At 35.8% G+C, this 20,240-nt stretch overlaps 1 protein-coding gene across 1 annotated transcript in view; it reads right to left on the reverse strand.

The window, feature by feature from the left end:
- The window catches only part of CNTNAP2 (contactin associated protein-like 2), a 2,040,635-nt gene that overhangs the window by 1,175,449 nt on the left and 844,946 nt on the right, over nt 1-20,240 (reverse strand). The window contains 1 exon segment of the mRNA XM_021102606.1: nt 14,632-14,779. Within this exon segment, the coding sequence (XP_020958265.1) occupies nt 14,632-14,779 (148 nt within the window).

Here is a 20,240-nt window from a genome sequence, read left to right on the forward strand (position 1 = left end):
GTGGGAACAGTGTTGTGAACAAACATATCTTTTGCATTAATTTTAATCTTTCATTCTTTTTTTCTTTCCCACTCTCACTTCTCCCTCCTTGTGTCTTCCTGTTGTCAACAGTTACTGTAATTTTTAGTCAACTTACACATCTGCCTCTATTAGGTCAAAATGATCATGAAAATATTTTGAGAAATTGTGATTTGATAAGAGTAGTTCTCCTAGTGAATTTGATGATATTGATTTACTGAACTTAAGGTATTTTCAGATATGCATGGTTTTAATTCCTCCTGGCCACCTAAATGTTAACTATTAGATTTTTTTTTTTTGCCTTCCTTTCCTGATCCCCCAATGAGATTTAATTCATTCTTTTTAAAGTCAGCTGAAGCATGAATCTTCTCTAATTCACTGGGCTCACTATACCCCTTTCACAGTTCCACTAGGCTTCCAACAGTCCTTTTCCTTTTTCAGAAAATCTGCGATTTGTATTGACTCCTTATCCTTAACTAAATGTCAATAAAATCCCCATATACATAAAGGAGGCCAACTGCATCCCATACTTGTGGTTGTATAATTACCCTTCAATGTAAATTGCTGAGCAATGAATTATTTCCCACAAGCTTTCTATGTATTTGATAGATCAAATAGGGACTCCTCACAATGGTATTTCAATAGAATATATTACTGGCAAAGAAGAATGTTCAAGCCCAACAGCCACGTACTGCTTGAATTCTAACAGAAATGAATACATACATATGTTACCTTTGCTATAATACAGTAAGAGAGATTGGAGTAAGTACAAAAACAAGATCCAGTAGGTTCTGCCTCTAGTCCCTTATAGGGTGGTCTCAGGAACAGCCAATTTATCTTCTTCAGGGAACTCAGAATCTTCAAACTTAGGGGCTGGACAAGGTCCTACCCAAGATGCCTGCCACCTCTAAACTCTTTTCGGCACCAGGACTTCTGCTTTTAATGTCGATCATTTCAGAGACCCTCTTCTCTAAATAATGGAAATTATATTTTTATGTGAAGGCAGCTCCTGTTACAAAAAAATTATTATTCTGTATGCACATTGAGACTTCATTTTTGATGCTTAATTAATGTTTAAGGCATGATTCCTTATGAAGATAAAAACAGATGCTGGATAATAAAACTCACCTCAAAGTTGAGAATATGAGAAACAAATGAACAGCTACCAATGGATCATATACGCTACTAAAGATAGTGAGGAAATGTGAACAATAGCAATAATAATAGCAGCTAATATTTATGAGTACTTACCTTAAACCAGCTCTTGGGTTAAGCCCTTTACATTTATTATCTCATTTAATCCCTATGACAAATCTATGGAGTAAGCATGATTAATCACATTTTGAGGTGGCAGAAGAAGGGATTTGGAAAGCTTAAGCAACCATCACAAATCGCTCATTAAATAAACATCAATTTTACTTTAGATTTAAACACAAAGAGCTGTCTCCTTTCATTGTACTATATTGCTTATCATAAAGGATAATGTGCCACGAATTGTAAAAGCATAAAGCAGGCAAGGGGGTGATTTAGATCGACTATGGAAGGTCATGTGAGAGACGGAAATTCTACCACCATGCTGAGTAGTTTGAGGCCAAGCCCAGAATGAGTCTACATCATTGGTTGATGAAGGAAGGGCCACAATGCTTTCTCTAGTCATCTTATGATCTTGAATTCAGAGGACTTCTATTGCAGCACAGTTACAAATGCATTTCTGTCATGTTTTACCATAAACATTGTTGAAAAAATTTACCTGGAGAATGAATGAAACCCCTTGGTTCTGCTCTACCCCTCAAATATGCTTCTGGACATTTCAATGGCTTTCATTGTACTAATCACAGAACTTGCTTTTTGATTGCTGACTCTAGCATTAGTAAATAGACTTGATTTGGGGTCTACTAAAAGCATCCTTGTAATTGATGGACATAATACATCACATTTAGAGCAGAGGTTAATCAGAGAGGCCACTGAACCAATGGTGCTCAAACAATTACGAGAGTGAGTCCAGTCATATATTTACCTCATCCTTTGCAACACAGGAAAACCTTGTAAAATGATTTGAGGGAAAGAATGAAAGAATGATCTTTTCTACCTAAGCACAATGCCATAGGACAGAAGATTCCCCTCCCAAATATTAAAACATTTACATTTCAAAGTAAGTGTAAGGAGATGCTTGCCTATTTTCTAGATTCATTTTGTATAACATGCGTATGGCTGATAGAACAAGTTTAAAGTAGTACAGCCACTAACTATAAACAGCCTGATAAACAGCAGGCTGATTGCAGAGAAGCAGAAATGTTGCATGAGGTTTTGCATGTTGTTGATTTGACCGAGGCTAGTAATTACTACAATCCATGTGATGATACATGGATCAGATGGTTAAATAACACACAAAGAAGTCTTATTCAATAATTTCAGGAAATAAGCTATCAAGAGACTTTGATATAAAGCCTAAAATTAGGGCCTAACATTATGTGTATCTTGACATCTAAGAAAAACCAGGAGGGTCTTAAATAACCCATCGCCAAGTTCCCTTCACATCCTGCTCCCATGGGTAAGGTCCCCTAGTTAAAACTCCTTTTTCTCAGGGATCAGGCATAGTTCCCCCTTATTTCTGAGTGTCTAGGTTAAGAAATATCTCCAGTCAACACCTCAGTAAGTGTAGTCTTATGAGCTATTTTCCAGGGAGCTCTGAACATAAATTCCATAGAAGCTACAGCAACCTAGAACAGAGATATCTTGCTCAAAAGATTCTATAGATAACAATTTTCCTTATGAAAAAGATAATTATTTGGGGGTGCTTGTGGGTTCAGTAATTGACATTTTGTTTTGTTTTGTTTTTTTAGAGCCGCATCTGCAGCATATGGAAGTTCCCAGGCTAGAGGTCAAATTGGAGCTGTAGCTGCTGGCTTATGCCACAGCCACAGCAATGCAGGATCTGGGCCTCATCTGTGACCTTCACCACAGCTCATGGCAATGCCAGATCCTTAACCCACTGAGCGAGGCCAGGGATTGAGCCTGCGTCCTCATGGATAGTGGTCAGATTCATTATGGCTGAGCCACAACAGGAACTCCCAAGTAATTGAAATTTTTGAAGAGACTAGTCTAGGTCAACTACTTTTTTTCTTCTTTAAGATCATTCTCCCAGTAACTGGGAGTAGAACGGAACGTAAGACAGTGTTTTTAACTCCTCCAAGCCCACCAAAACAAGCATAAATGGCTGAAAATATTAATATGACACTGGAGCATAAGAAAATATTACATATATGCTCTATCCAGAGAGGAGTATAAAAAAATTGATAATTCTCAAGTCTAAGTTTGTCTCTTCAATAAGTCTCTTCAATAAGGCTGCTAGGAAAACTAGTCAGCTACATGTAAAAGAATGAAATTAAAACATTTTCTTACGTCATACACAAAAATAAACTCAAAATGGATTAAAGACCTAAACATAAGGCCAGATACTATAAAACTCTTAGAGGAAAACATGGATAAAACAATCTTGACATAAATTGCAGCAATATATATTTTTTGATTGTAGAGTAATGAAAAAAAAACAAAAATAAACAAATTGGACCTAATTAAACTTGAAAGCTTTTGCACACCAAATGAAGTCATAATAAAACAAAAAGACAACTCACAGAATAGGAGAAAATCTTTGCAAATGGAACAAAGGACAAGGGAGCAATCTCCAAAATATATTACTATCTCATACAGCTTTATATCAGAAAACAAACAAGGCAATTAAAAAAAGGGTCAGAAGATCTAAACAGGCATTTCTCCAAAGAAGACGGACAAATGGCCAAAATCACATGAAAAGATGCTCAACAGCACTAATTATTGGAGAAATGTGAATCAAAAGAATAATGAGGTATCACCTCACACCAGTCACAATGTCCATCATCAAAAAGTCTAAAATCAATAAATGCTGGGGAGGGTGTAGAGAAAAAAGAGCAATCCTACACTGTTGGTGGGAATGTGATTGGTGCAACCGGAGTTCCTGTCGTGGCACAGCGGAAAAGAATCCGACTAGGAACCATGAGGTTGCAGGTTCGATCCTTGGCCTCACTCAGGGAGTTAAGGATTCAGCGTTGCCATGAGCTGTGGTGTAGGTCGCAGATGTGGCTGGGATCTGGCATTACTGTGGCTGTGGCGTAGGCTGGCAGCTGTAGCTCCGATTGGACCCCTAGCCTCAGAACCTCCATATGCTGTGTGTGTGGCTCTAAAAAAGACAAAAGACAAATAAATACATAAAAATTTTAAAAAATTGGTGCAACCACTATGGAGAACATTATGGAGGGTCCTTAAAAATCTAAATATAGAACTACCATATGATACACCAATTCCACTCTTAGGCATCTATCTGGAGAAAACTACAATTCAAAAAGATACATGCACCACAATGTTCACAGCAGCACTATTCACAATAGCCAAGACATGGAAGCAGCCTAAACGTCCACTGACAGATAAAGAAGATGGGGTACATATGTATAATTTAATATTTCTCAGCCATAAAAAAGAATGAAATAATGCCATTTGCAGCAATATGGATGGATATAGAGATTACCATACTAAATGAAGTTGACAGAGAAAGGCAAATATCATATGATGTAACTTATATGTGGAATCTAATAAAATTATTTTTAAAAACTTTTATTCACAAAACAGAAACAGACTCAAACATCTAGAAAACCAACTCATCAAAGGGTAAATGTAGGGGTAGGGATAAATCAGGAGTTTGGGATTTACACATATACACTACTACATATAAAATAGATAACAAGGACCTACTGTATAGCACAGGGAAATCTCAATACTGTGTAATAACATATATAGGGAAAGAATCGGAAAAAGAATAGACATATGTATAACTAATATACTTGGCTGTACACATGAAATTAACACAACATGGTAAGTCAGCTATATTCCATTAAAATTTAATTAAAAAAGAAAACTGTGATAATTCACATAGGTATAAAGGATCTTACACTAATAGAAATAGTGATTCTAATAGGAATAAAACCATCAAATGTTTTGAAATGACTGATTTCTAATTTTTAAGTGAAATATCCAAGTAACCTGGATTGTTGGAAATTTAATGGTCAGCTTACTAAATGATTATTTTATTATATTGTTACTTTTAATTCATGAGGATGATAGCTGCCATATTAAATATTTGCTCTTCTCTCCTTAGCTTAACTTATTTAAATAGGTGATAATGAAGACTAACAACTCAAGAAAAAAAGCTAATAAAAAAATCCCTTAGTATATATTTTCAGCATTTTAAATCTTACTTCTTTCCTCACATTAAAGAAGGATTTTAAGTGACATATTAATAGACTATATAACTTTGACTTTTAATAATCTTTGTAATTACCTAACATATATAAGGATTAACAGATGTGTAAAAAAAGTTAAAATATCTTAGGAGTTAAGATTTCCTGAGAAAATACACTGATATTTTGAATGATAAACTTTCTGCATCAAAATTCAAAGAAAGCTTGAGTTGTGTTGTTTGCAAACTGTCTTTAAATGAGTATACTTTGAGGCTCAGTTATTTACATTTTCATACTGGACACCTGGGATGTACAATACTGTTATGGATTTTTCTTGTTAAAGATCTGCTTCTATAGGTTCTTACGGTGAAAACTGTGAGACAAAATTTAAAGCCATTAGAATCTAAAGTAATTTTTTCTATAGGCCATCACTATGATTATAAAAAGTCCTTGTGGGTAGAGAAGAAGAAAAGAATAATTAATTAGGGGAGAGAGGTATCAAATGTCAGACAGGAAGCGATGCTCTGGACTGTTATGCAAGATTCCTAGGCCTGCAATTAACTCGCTTATGCAAGTCACATAAACCTGTGGGTTCTGGTTTCCTCATTAGTAAAATAAGGCATTGGGCTGGGAGGTCTCTTGGGAACTTTTTAAAGTTACTGTGGAGTACACATACAGCTCTTTGTTTTCATCAAAACTCCTTATTTGTAAACCACGCTGAAGCATGGTTATTTTTCCATTAGCTTATTCTCATCTTCAGCCAATTATCATAAAATGTTGTGCTTTAATATGTTTAATTTTCTCGGAAAATAATTTTAGACAAATTTACAATAAAAATATATATCCTCTTATTCCTCAGAAATATATCATTACTCCTAATTCAGAGCTGCAAACATGAGTCTGAATACACGTTATTCGGTACTAATAATTTTAGTGTGCTTTAATTCAACATTGTTCATTTTATATGTGAAATTTGAAAATTCTTGAGGGTAAATTTAAAGTTAGATTTTTGTAGTAAGCAATACAATGTAAATCTAATTCTCAATCACTGACTTATTAAATATTTCTCCAACATATGAACTAGCTGTCAATTTTGACAGTCTTGTACCTAAGTAGAATGTAACATTTGCCATGTTTTCTCACTGAATAGACTCAGTAGTAACTATTTTCCAAGTAAATAATTTATACTGGAAAAAAATTAACTGCTGATACTAAGCATCTCCATAGACATGAAAAATGAGAATGCAGTTCTTTGTTTTTCATATCCTAAATTTCCTTTCAATGCAAATGTCACCCTCAAATGTCAAGCCAGGAATGAGACCCACTGAGTATCTGACACTCTATTCCATAAAATGATAATAACTTACCATCTATTAGTATCTATACTTTTAAATTTATATTGTTAGAAAAGACCAGGACGCAAATGATCCAGGATATTTTCACCATCTCTAGAATATCCAACTGCTACAGCAAGGATCAACTGCTGCATTATCCCCACCAAGGCAAGCCACAATTAGATATATAGAAATGGTCTATTACAAAGTGTTCCAACTCTGGTTTGAAATACAATCTACTTTTTAAAGAACTGAAGAATACTATATGTGCTTGAATCAAAGTTTCACTTCTCTTAATAACAAGATCATTTATAGTGATAGCAAACTTGTTTATTTTTTCCTAATTGCATGCAAACTTAAGATCACAGCATATCCTTGCATACATAATATACTAGCATGACAATTTAAATAATCTCTTTACCATGTGTAACTTGGCTTTGATAGCGATTACATCTATTTTTAAATTGATTTACTTTTATTTTCACCTTAATCTGGATATAAAGTTCAAATTAATTAATGAGTATGGTTATTTTTGCGCTGATGCTAAGAAATTTATGCATGTTATCTAGGAAATGGCCTCATGAAATTGCGGTTTAAGATAGTATTAAATAGAAACAAGACAAGATCTAGAAGAAATACTGAGTTTTTAAAATATGGCCCTTTTGGTACATCTATTAATATATTCGGTTCAACAATTTTTTCAACATTCAATATGATGTAAAACAGAATCATACACTGTTCGACCAATGAAAGCATCCATAAAACATTCAAAAGTAGTAAGTTTTCATTGAGGAAATAAATGAGGTATCATTTACCTTCTGACATTAGTTCAGTTCAGCAAACATTGTGTGCAGACAGTCTGCTAATTAGTGGAATGCCAATGACAAAGTAGATAACTTAAGTCTGCTCTCTGATCCACCAATATCTTACAGTCCACTATATTTTGGAAAGTTTCGATAAATATTCTACTAGAAATATTTACATAGCATAGCAACAGTAAAGAAATAATAATAATAAAAAAGATGCGGTCCATTCTAGGAATTCAACTAAGTCTTCAAAGTAGAAATTGCATCTCTATTGGATCTTAGAAAAAAAAGACCAATGGGTCAGGTGAAAAATGATGGAGAGGACAGGGCAGTTGGGGAGGCTATCTGGGATGAATGCAAGTTAGAGACGGAGGTTATGTATCTGGAAATAGGAATAGTTTGTATTAGTGGAGCACAAGGTATAGCATGGAAACAATGGCATGTAAGATGGTAGAGGTAACAGGAAGGGAACTATATTTCAAGCTAACAACTTAGACTTTATAGGCAATGTAGCATCATAAAATGTTTTAAGCACAGGTGTGATATGATATGATTTGCATTTTAGATTTTAAATCAGCAAAATACTTTACAAACAGAATTCAATAAATGCTAATGGGATTAATGAATCTGTGTCACAATATACTGATCCCACAAAAATCTTTTACTTCATATATGTGTGTGTGATATGAATACAAAATGCAATAATACAAGTATTACACAAAGTGAAACCCCTAATGCAAACAGGAAAACATGAGTTGCCTTTCAGAAGTATTTCTTAATTCTCTGCTCAGTTAAACTGATCTAAATGGACATTCTTACCAATTTTAATGAACAAATACTGCACTGGGTTGAATGTTTCCCCCATTTTACAAGTATCCAGAAACTCAAAATGTGGTCTTATTTGGAAATAGGGTCTTCACAGATGTCATTAGTTCCTTTAAGATGAGGTCGTATTGGATCAGGATGGCTCATAAACCCAGTGATTGGTGTCCTTATAAGATGGCCATGTAAAGATACAGAGACACAGACACACAGAGGGAAGAAGGCCATGTGGAGGCAGAGTAGGCATTGGAAGGGAATGATACAGTGACACCTCAGGGAACACCAAGAATTGCTGGCAACCACAATAAGCTAGAGGAGAGACATGGGGCAGGTCCTCTCTCTGAGCTTTGAAAGGAACCAATTCTGTTAACATCTTCGTTTCAGATGTATGCTCTTCAGAATGAGAATAAACTTCTGTGGTCTTAAGCCACACAATCTGTGGTATTTTGTTACAGTAGCCCTAGGAACCTGATACACAGACACAGCACAGTATCTCTTGCCAAGGTAGCCTGGGAGTTAGTCTCTGGTCCCTAAAGATAATATTCTTATCAGCACAGTTGGAGAAGGGCAAAACATCATCATTCTCCTTCCATCTGTAGTTGGTATATGTGTTCCCTGCAAGATTTTTTCCACCAAGATTTGCACTGGGCAACACATATAGGCTTTATGAATTATTCATCCAAATTGAAAGCATATATAAAAATTACTTTGGTTGTGTGTATCCTTGCTTACCAAGGTGCTGACCTTACACTCATGAAGACTATGGTTAGAAGGTAATTTATTATTTGTTATAAAAAATGCTCACCACTTTAATCGATACACCATGTTGGGCTTTTGCAAGATGAATGTTTGAGCATTTCAGCCCTAAATGATTTTTAAGAGTTATTAGGCTGAGACGTCTCCCTTCTGCTTCATGTGGTCCCTTTGGTATAGAGTAAGAAGATGAGCATCCATGATTTGGGGGAAAGCTTACTGTCTCAAAAGACACAGGGAATATCATTAAGTTGAAAAAATAACAGCATGCCTTGTTTCAACTAAACTTCAGGGAAAACCAAATGTAGAGGGAGCAGAATAATTTAAAATGAGTCTAAATTCATTAAAATTGGAATTCATATTATCATCAAGACAAATCAGGAAACAAAAACTGCAAAAGCCTTAAAGGCTTAAAAGCAGTGGACTGGAACTAAACTTCTCCATCCACTTGGAACAGAGTGAACTTCTTGTTTTCAACCTGGAGAAATACCTAATTTCTCAGATGACAGAGTGATCATGGAAGGGCTGCACAGAAGAGAGATGACTAATGCAAGGGGAATTACAGTAGGCACACTCTCCAAGAAAAGCAATGCTCTTATTGGTATTTTTCACTCTCTAGTTCTTCCGACAAATTTTGAAGTAAAAGAAGTACAGCCCCACTCTATATCCTGCAGGTTATAGAGACAGATCTCAGATAAACCCCCTAAGGAGCTTCCAAAAAGATGAGAGAATTCATTTTTTTCCATAGAAGGGATCAAAGCATAGTTTCTCCTTGCTGGGACCCTGGAATACACAGGACCGCTGATCTTAAGAGGGTGTGTGTGTGTGTTTGCCTTTTCTAGGCTGCTTCCCACGGCATATGGAGGTTCCCAGGCTAAGGGTCGAATTGGAGCTGTAGTCTCCAGCCTACACCAGAGCCGCAGCAATGCGGGATCCGAGCCACGTCTGCAACCTACACCACAGCTCATGGCACCACCAGATCCTTAAACCACTGAGCAAGGCCAGGGATCGAACCCACAACCTCATGGTTCCTAGTCAGATTCGTTAACCATCGGGAACTCCCCTAGTCCACCATCTTTTAAGGGCCCACTCTAGTCTTAATTCCAGACTAGAGTAATGACTAAATTGGTCATAGTAACTTTGGAAAAGTTGTCCATAACAAATGTTTAACACATCTTTTTGCTTCCTATAAATATATTTTTTTCTTGGAAAAGACAGAGGTGTATTTTTGCATTCTTCATATATAGACACATGAAAAGAATCAGATTTCCTAACACTGGTTAGGAAAATGGCCTGGTTCGAGGACTAACTATTCATCAAAGAAAAAAAACTTTAGAGACTGCCATGTTAAAAATGAATGTTATAGGTTATTCAGATTATAAAAGGACAGGTGAGAAAAATAAGATGTTTTGCTTCTTATAATGCGTATACCATCCCATGAGCTAACTAGTAGTCATGCTACTTAAATTCAAATTGAAATGAATTAGAATTAAATAAAAGTTAAACTTTAGTTCTCAGTTGTCTTAGCTACATTTCAAGCACTCAATAACCACACAAGGCTAGTGGCTGGAGCACCTCTGGAACATTTACATCTTTGTACAAAGTTCTATTAGAGAGCATTGCTCTAGAGTTACTTTTGCATCTTTTTTTTTTTTTTTTTTGGTAAAATAATATTGATGCTTCTATTTGTTTCCTGTTGCTACCATAACAACTTACCATAAACTTGGTGGCTTAAAAAACAAAAGATCCATTTTCTCATGGTTTTGGAAGCCAGGAGTCCCAAATCAGTTTCACTGGGTTGAAACCAATGGGTCAGCTGGGGCAAAATCCCTCTGGAGGCTTTAGGGAAGAGCCTATTTGTCTTTCAGTTTCTGTTGTCGACTCACAGTCCTTGGCTTATAGCTTCATCACTCCAGAGTCATCTCTCTGCTTCTGTGGTCAACTTGCCTCCCTCCTTTCTGTCTGTGAAACCTCCCGCCCACCTTTTATAAGGATACATGTGACTACGCTTTGAGCCAACCTGGATATGCAGGATAATTTTCCTGAAGCACAGTCATTAATCACATCTGCAAATACCTCGCCTTCTGAAGTAATGTTTACAGCTTCTAGGAATCAGGACCTGATATTTCTGGCGGCTATTATTCAATTCCTATCTTAACTTTATGTTGCCAGTTTCTCATTGACTACACTAGCATCTATTGATATAAATGTTAATGAAGTTTTCAAAGTGTAGGGTCCCTCCTCCCACCCTCCACCCTGCCCAGAGAGGCTTATGCACTACACAAGTCTATCTTCCTATTTAGCTTTAGGTATTTTTCCTTCTTGTCTTGTGATTGTCAAGGCCCAGGCTTGATGGAAAAGCTCATGAAAATACTAACTCAACATTTTACAAAGCCACTCAAAACAATTATAGAACATGTTGTCATATCCTGAGTCAATGGACTATGTCCCTTTTGGCAAGCTGCTTTTTGCCCTTTACCGTGGATTCTAAAGTAACTTCATTGACAGTGATGGTTTTAAAATGGTTATTTTTAAAGAAAGCCATCTAAAATATAAGCTGAATTTCTAGATATCATAATGAGAATGAAGAAAAAAAAAGGCATGGTTGGCTATAAAGACTACTCAAAACGTTTAGGAAAAAAAATAAACAGATAAATAAAAGACAACCCAGTAGAAATATGGGCAAGAATCTTGAATAAACCCTTCAAAAAAGAAGGTATAAAAATTACTGGTTGCCAAGGGGGAGGGGGGGGGAGTGGGATGGATTGGGAGCTTAGGGCCAAGAGATGCAGACTATTGCCTTTGGAATGGATTAGCAATGAGACCCTGCTGTGTAGTGCTGGGAACCATGTCTGGTCACTTATGATGGAGCATGGTAATGTGAGAAAAAAGAATGTGTACATGTATGTGTACAGAAGGTATACATGCTGTACAGCAGAAAAAATTTATTGGGGAAATAACAATTGATTCCAATTAAAAAATGGAAAAAAAAATTACTGGTAAGAATAATCTCTTTAAAAATCAGGAAAATATTCACCAAAACTAAAAAGATGTAATGAACATGTACTAAAGTGGCTAAAACTTTCAAATGATTTCCAAATGTCTGAATTCATGGAGCAACTAGGAGCTCTAGTACATTGGTTTTAAGAGTCTAAATTGATAGGACCACTTTGGGAAAATTTTTGTTATTATTCAAAAAGTTAAACATTCATATACATATCCTAACTTTGCATTACCCCTTCCAAGGTCTACAAACATGAGAAATGTGCATAGAAATTCTACTGAAATAGCCCCAAACTAGAAGCAATTTAAATGTTCATCAACATGAAATGAAAACATAACTGTAGAATTATCATACAATAGGATAATATTATTAATGAACATAAACAAATACTTCCAATAACAATATGGTCAATTTTCAGAAATATGATTTTGAATGAACGAAGTTAGAGGGTAAAAATGCATATTTTATAATTTTACTTCTATGAGATTTTAAAAAAATTTTAAAAACCTAATCTTTAGGGGTAAAAAAATCAGGTGAACTTTTTGACTTTTAAGAAGTAATAGTAACCAGGATGGAGCTTTATGGGTGCTTCTGTGGTGTCAATATAATTCATTTTTCAACCTGGTGAAGGTCACACGGGGTATACTTTGTCAGAATTAAGGATCAGAAAAACAACAGTGGCATCGAGCTCTGGCTGTACCACTAGGATGTCAGGTGTCCCATTCAGCTCTGTTCTATCACACAGGTTGTACGCCTTTGGGCAAATTTTAACCTTCATTATTTGTATCCTAATAAATACCGACTACTAGATTAATTGCTCTACTTTGTCCCTTATACCGTGTTTTTCTTATTCACTGTGGTATTACTAACACTTAGTATATTTCATGACCCATGAAAATTACTCAGTAAGTGATTATTGAAAAAATAAACTATGCACATCATGGTTTCCATGGAGAATATTATTTATTTTTCACTTACTGAAAACTGGGCATGCTCTAAAGAAAATATGCCATACAGATAAAATATTACATATTGTTTTGGCCTTTTCATCATGATGCTGACAGCAAGAATATGCGCAGACACAGGGTTCTATGCCCATCAATGCCCAGACTACACAGTAGAAAGGACCCACATTGTGCTGGGGGTAATTTTAGGCTTCTCCTGAAAAGTTCAATCTTCTTCCTGAAGATCTACATTCTCCTGAAGAGCTAAATCTCTCTACTCATTGTGTTTGCTATAATGAAGTGATGATCCAATAAAATAAACATCTGTAGAATTTATTAAATGATGCCCTTGGCCCTTTTTTAGTAACCAGCCCAGTTTTCATGTAATAATGTCACTCATTAAGAAATATGATTTGGTCATCATTTTGGCTACTAAATTCATACAGAGGGAAAATTTATATATTTTTATTAAAAACTACCAAATGTGTGGTTAATTTTTTAAAGCTCTCCTCAATAGGACATTTGCATTTTCTGATTATAATCTTTTGTTTCTATGGGTGTTTATAAAGGGTAGGACAGAGTCAAAGTGGAAACTCCTTGCATGAAGCTGACATCCTAATTCCCTGTCCTGTCTGTATCCAGCATCCCCCCTTCTCCAGTCAATCAGAGCAGGAAGAAAAACTTCCTGGGAGGAAGGGAATTTTACTAGGGAATTCATTCTCCAAATCCAGTGTTTATACATCACGTGTTTACAGACTGAATGTGTACTCTCTAGTGGACTTAAAAATCCTCAAGTAAGCTCTAAAGTAGCTCTGTGTTAGCACTACCTTCACTGAAGTAATAAATAAAATCAATTGTTTTTTCTAGAAGAAGCCACCATCAACCTTGGCCTGAAAGAAGTTCCACAGATAAAGTTTTGAAGAAAGTGAGGTCACAGTCAATAAGATGGATAAGCATAAAGATAAGAATAAGAAGGACAAACAGATGAGGCTACAAAGAAGCTGGAAGAAAGGAAAGAATTAACAGGAGGAGAACAGCAGAAAGCAAGTACCAAGTACCACTAGCAAAACTGAGCAGAAACAGCAGATAGGGAATTAAAATCCCTAAAAATCCATATACTGGAATCACCAGTTAATAAAAAAGGGTAATCTAAAACATAATGAGTAAAGGAAAAGAAACTTTTTAAGGTAACCAAGTGCATTTTTAAAAGGAACAAATAAAACCTACAGGCATATAAAATATAATTGACATTAAAACTTGTGGTTGGCTTTAAAATAGCAAAAGGTATAACTGAAGAAAACCAGAAGGAAGTTCAAGAAATGTTTGCAAAACCCATCACAAAGAGTCAAAAAGATGGATAACAAGATGGGGCTTCTATTTTTCAAATATTTCACAGGACTTGAAGCAATTTAATTAATAAGCTTCGCTGCTTTAGTCTATTGAGCAAAAACTATTTCCCAAATCCTTAGGAATTAAAATATTCTTCTTTGTGTGTTGGTGTAAAAACGTAAACACACATTTATAACATACAAACAGCCTTCTATGTTACTGATATAAAGAAGCATGGCAATTTACTGTCAGAGAAAGCAGCTAACATTAAATAATTCAAAATAATAATGAAACTACGAATTAAATAAAGATGATGAAATCCACCACAATTTTTGGCCATATGATACTCACAGTAAGAGCAGCCATAGACCTCCACTCTGAGCCCAATGCGACCTTCTCCGTTCCAATCCAGAGGCACAATACGCACGTGGCGGGCAATCACCGGATGCTGTAAATCATGCCGGACCACGCTATCCGAGTTAATGTTCCCAGGAAATGCCTGCAAAAAGAAACGGGATTCAAAAATTAGGACCAAAAAAATGCTGTAGAAACAATCATGTTCTCTATGTGCTCAAATAAATTTTCTCATCCAATGGAAGGATTTTTATAGTCTCTAAGCCATAAACAATTTGAAAAAAAAAAAAAGGTTGTACATTTTCTTTATTTGCAAACATGTTCAGTTTTAAATGGCAACTAAGCCAAAGCTTCCATGGGTCCCTTCCTATGTGGAAATGCACACATATATTTAAAAAAATGAACCACTCTGGCACCCACTAGTACCCAGTAAACATTTAAATTGTGAGTTCTATTATTTCACATATAAATCACACAATAAATTTTTCATTGAATATTAGCATATTTCTTGCTTTTAAAAAATCTTCTCCACATTATCTCCCCATGCCATCATTAGAAACCAAAAATTTTTTTTTCAACATCAGTTCTGTAAAAAGAACAACTGAATATACTGTGCAGAGGCCAGAGTTTTCTACCTTTTATTAGCACGGATGTATATGAGTGGATCTGAAACATGTTTATTTCATTTTTCTTATTTACAGAATATTCTGTCGAGTTATTTTCCATGAATCTTTTTTATGTTGAAAGTTCATGTTGTCCATACTTTTTCAGCAGAGAACAAATGGATTTTCTTTGGGCATAGGTATCATTCAGTAGCAAACATTTATAAAACATCTACTGCATAATTAGTGTAAAGCAAGATCATAGGGGAGACACAAGGATAGGGAAAACCATAGATGTTACGCTCAGGAAAATCTAATAATAACAATCTAATAATGGGGGAAATAGCATAAAATTATAATTTGAGGAATACGTGAAGCAAGAGACTGTCATATTTTAGAAAATACACGTCACTTATATGAGAAATATATAAATGTGTGCCATTTTAAAGAGGGGCTACTTTAATTTCACATACTCCATCTACCTGCCCCTATCCTGGATAACTTAGGTTTTTGGAAAGCTACAGTCCCCATGAGAACCTCTTTTGTATTTGTTTAAATAATCTCTCAAACATTGAAACAGAAATATTTTTAAAAAGCACTGAACTTTTTTTAGTCACAAAAGGATCCAGCCTAAGTTACACTGTTAAACTGTTGTATCCTTGACCTGAGGTTTTGAATTTGCTTCTATATAAAATCAGGTTTATCTTTTTAAAACTTCTCTTTGATCACAATCTTTAAAAGACACAGAATTAATAAGAAGCAAGTAAAGAGGTGCTTTTAATAAAAAGTACACAGTAGCTGTGTAATGGAAGGCTCTGGGTCAACTGCACAGAAATATCTCTAAAGATAAATTTGTGGAATAAGGTTGGATATTTAGCCCTCACTTTCCAGCCATACACCTGGCCTCCAAAATACAAAATGTGTAATCTCAGATCTAGTAATATAGGAAGCATATTGAAATATTTCCTCAAGATTTAAGCTATTTTATAGATGGCCGCAGTAGTAATTGGTAATAGTCTATAACATGTACAAAAACATGCTTTGGATACTAGGATGCTCTTCAGTAATGATTCCTGTTGTGTTCTTCTTAGTTCTGTGGAAGCTGCAGACAACCACTGCCTTTTCAAAATAGCCACACCTTCTTCAATCTTCCACTGAACGAAACCATTTCACTTTTAGGTCTTAAATTTTAACACTTAAATAAACATCCTCTGCATTTTGCTGACAACCTTTGAGCAAGGAAAATAGTTTTTTTAAAAAAAGGATTTTTTTTTCTTTTTAGGGATTTTTCTGGCCAGCTTTGAATTTTACAAAGAAACCACAAATCTTTTATTAAACCATGGCTGTGTTTTAATATCACTATGGTCTGTTCTGGTGTCAAAAGCAATGAGTATTCCTGACTCAGATTAAATCCTTGATTGCAAATAGGTTCATCTAAAATGTTTTCTTAAATAATATTCAACAAAAGCCACCAAACAATTTTAAGTATCAACTGAATGCTTAACATTGTGTTACATAGCATATGAATATTAAAAACAATAAAGACAGCAAGTAACTTTCTTGGAACCCTATTTCTGACATATTTGACAGCAGGTAATTTCCTTGAAGCCTGTTTGAGACATTTATAGTCTTATGAGGCCTGGAAAAAGAAAAATACTCTTCTGTGTTTTTCCTCTACTCTCAATGCTCATTTCTGACACCCTTTTGTATGGGTTTTTTCACAGGTCGAGTAATTTTCTGTGGATACCAGCTGGTGTCTCATAATTTAACTCACTTCTAAACTAGCTATTTGGAGGTAGAATCAGACTCCACAGGTTAATGGCTGAGTTCCAAAAGACCACCCCTCCTCAGATGCCAGTATCAGGTTGTTTGCCACCTATGATCAGACAGACCATAGTTCGGCAGTTCCTCTGACCCTCCACTCCTTAGGTTCAATCGCTTGCTCAAACAGTTCACACAACTCAGAAAAACAGCTTCTGTTCTAGAAAACTGGCTTACTTTTTTTTTTTAATTACTTTAATTTTTTTTTTTTTTTTTTTTTTTTTTTGCTTTTTAGGGCTGCACTTGCAGCATATGGAAGTTCGCAGGCTAGGGATCAAATTGGAGCTGCAGCTGCTAGCCTATGCCACAGCTACAGCAACCAGGATCAGGGCCAAGTCTGCAATCTACACCACAGCTTGTGACAATGTCATATCCTTAACCCAGTGAGTGAGGCCAGGAACTGAACCTGCATCCTCATGGATACTAACTCGGTTTATAACCTGCTGAGCCACTACAAGAACTCCCTAGATAACTGGTTTATTAAAAAGGATACAACTCAGAACAGTCAGATAGAAGAGATGAACAGTGTGTCAGGAGGGGTACAAAGCTTTCCCGCCCTCCCCAAGTGTACCACCCTCCCAATGTCTCTACTTAGTCACCATGCTTTCTGAACTCCTGAGCTTCTGGATTCTTATGGTAGCTCCACTAGGCAGGCATGATGATTAAATCACTGGCCATTGGTGACTGAACTCAACCTCTGGTCCATCTCTCCTTCCCAGAGTACAGGATGAGGCTGCAAGTTCCAACTCTCTGATCACATGGTTGGTTCCTCAGTTCACCACCCTTATCTTACTGTCATCTAAGGGCTTTCCAAAAATCCTCTCATTGACATAAACTCAGGTGTGGTTGAAAGGAATTTGTTATGAATAACATAAGACACCCACTGCAGCTTTACTGAACAATCGCTGAGGAAATTCCAAGAGTTTTAGAAGCTGTGTGTTAGAAAGCATGGACCAAAAACTCTACTTCTTCTTATAAATCATGATAAGGCCTAAAATATGAAAAAATATTACAAAAGATAGCAATAAAAGGAAGTACAGAGTTATATGGCAGGGATACTAATTCCAGTAGTACTTGGAGTTCTATCAAAAATATGTTATTGGGAAAACTCTACAGAAAGAGAACACAGCTGGGTAGGTGGGAATAATGGTGTTAAGGACAGAGAGACAAAGGGTGTAAGACACAGGAGAACAAGTTAAGCCTGGCATAAAGGCTAAAAATACCCAGAATCTACTTGTAGTTGAGCTGAGAATTTGTTTTCTAGAGGTAAATTCTCTAGTCCTCATTTTTTTTTTTAATTCCTACTCTCTGTATCTCTCTCCCAAAAGGATTTGACTAGCTTATCTGTAAAATCTATTTTAGAACCAAAATTTTGGGCTCAGAAAACATGAACTAGGGTATATTCAGGAAGAGGTAATAAGGACATAAATCTGATTAAAGGAAGGGTTCATATTGGAAAATCATGAGGGTTTTATGAAGTTCTGTCTGATTATGGACCAAAAAAACCTAGCATTGCTTTTTAAATGACAGAAGAGCCCTATTTAGGAGGTCCTGGAAGTAAAAAGACTAGCAACAAAATTGAGAGTCAATGCCACATGGTGGTAAGGGAAAATAAAAGATAGATAAATTTTAAAAGAAGAATGAATAACATTTTGAGAGAAGGAAATAACAGAAGAGATAAAAACAAATCTATTCTAAAGTGTTAATATTGACATTGGTGACAGAAAGAGAAAAAAAGAGATAAAATGGTAAACATCATTCTTTCCCCCCTCAGCAATTTCTTCTCTTTAAGCAACAGCATCTAGATTTTCTTTACAGCACTACCCAGAGTTCACTCATAATCCACCTGATTCAGGAGAAGCAGATACCACTCTCTGACACCATGGGTGAGCATCTAACTCAAGGAGACTTAAGTTTAGCCCTTTTGCTAGAATGATTCATTCAAATATTCATTCATTAATCTGTCCACTTATTCATTTATTCACTCAGGAAATATGTGAGAGCCAAATGGTATTCAAACCACAAGGGAGGAAGTAGTGAACAATACAGAGTTTCTGTTCTCATGATATTTACGTTATTAAAGTAGCTAGTAGGGCAGTAAAAAGTGGGGCAGATGAATAATATATGGTATATATATAGTGTATTATTTACATTAAGTTATAGAGTATAGATATGTTGTCATATATTACAGGCATACCTTGATTTTATATATTGCACTTGTTTTATTGAACTTTGCAGATAATGTGTTTTTTACAAATTGAAGGTTTGTGGCAGACCTGGAGTAAGTCCACTGGCGCAATTTTTCCAACAGCATTTGCTCACCTTGTGCCTCTGTGTCACATTTTGGTAATTCCTGAAATATTTCATATTTTTATTAGTATTGTACTCATCATGGTGATCTGTGATCAGTGGTCTTGTTATCACTTTAATTATCTTGGGCGCCACAAACACCAACATAAAACAGCGAAATTCAGAGTTCCTGTCATGGCTTAGCAGTTAAAAAACCCGACGAGCATCCTTGAGGATGGGGGTTTGATCCCTGGCCTCGCTCAGGGGGTTAAGGATCTGGAGTTGCGGTGAGCTTTGAGGTAGGTCGCAGATGCGCCTTGGATCCCAAGTTGCTGTGGCTGTGGTGTAGACCGGCGGCTATAGCTCTGATTGGACCCATAGCCTGGGAACCTCCATATGCCATGGGTGCAGCCCTAAAAAACACAAAAAGACTAAATAAATAAATAAATAAAACAGCAAAATTCTTCTATAAATGTTGTGTGTATTCTGACTGCTCCACTGACTGGCCATTCCTCCATCTCCCTTCTCTTTGGGCCTCGCTATTCCCTGAGACACAATAATATTGAAATAAGGCCAGTTAGTAACCTGACAATGGCTGCTAAGTGTTTAAATGAAAGGAAAATTCCATTGATGCAGCAAACTTCATTCTTATCTTAAGAAATTGCCACAGCCATCCCAACCTTCAACAATCACCACCTTGATCAGTCAGCAGTCATCAATATCAAGGCAAGAACCTCCACCAGCAAAAAGGGGACAATTCCCTGAAGGCTCAGATGATGGCTAGCATTTTTTAGCAATGAAATATTTTAAAATTAAGATATGTCCAATTGTGTTTTTAGACATAATGTTATTGCACACTGAATAGACTGCAATATAGTGTAAATGTTACTTTTA

This window comes from Sus scrofa, chromosome 9 (assembly GCF_000003025.6).
Source record: "Sus scrofa isolate TJ Tabasco breed Duroc chromosome 9, Sscrofa11.1, whole genome shotgun sequence".
Taxonomy (NCBI): domain Eukaryota; kingdom Metazoa; phylum Chordata; class Mammalia; order Artiodactyla; family Suidae; genus Sus; species Sus scrofa.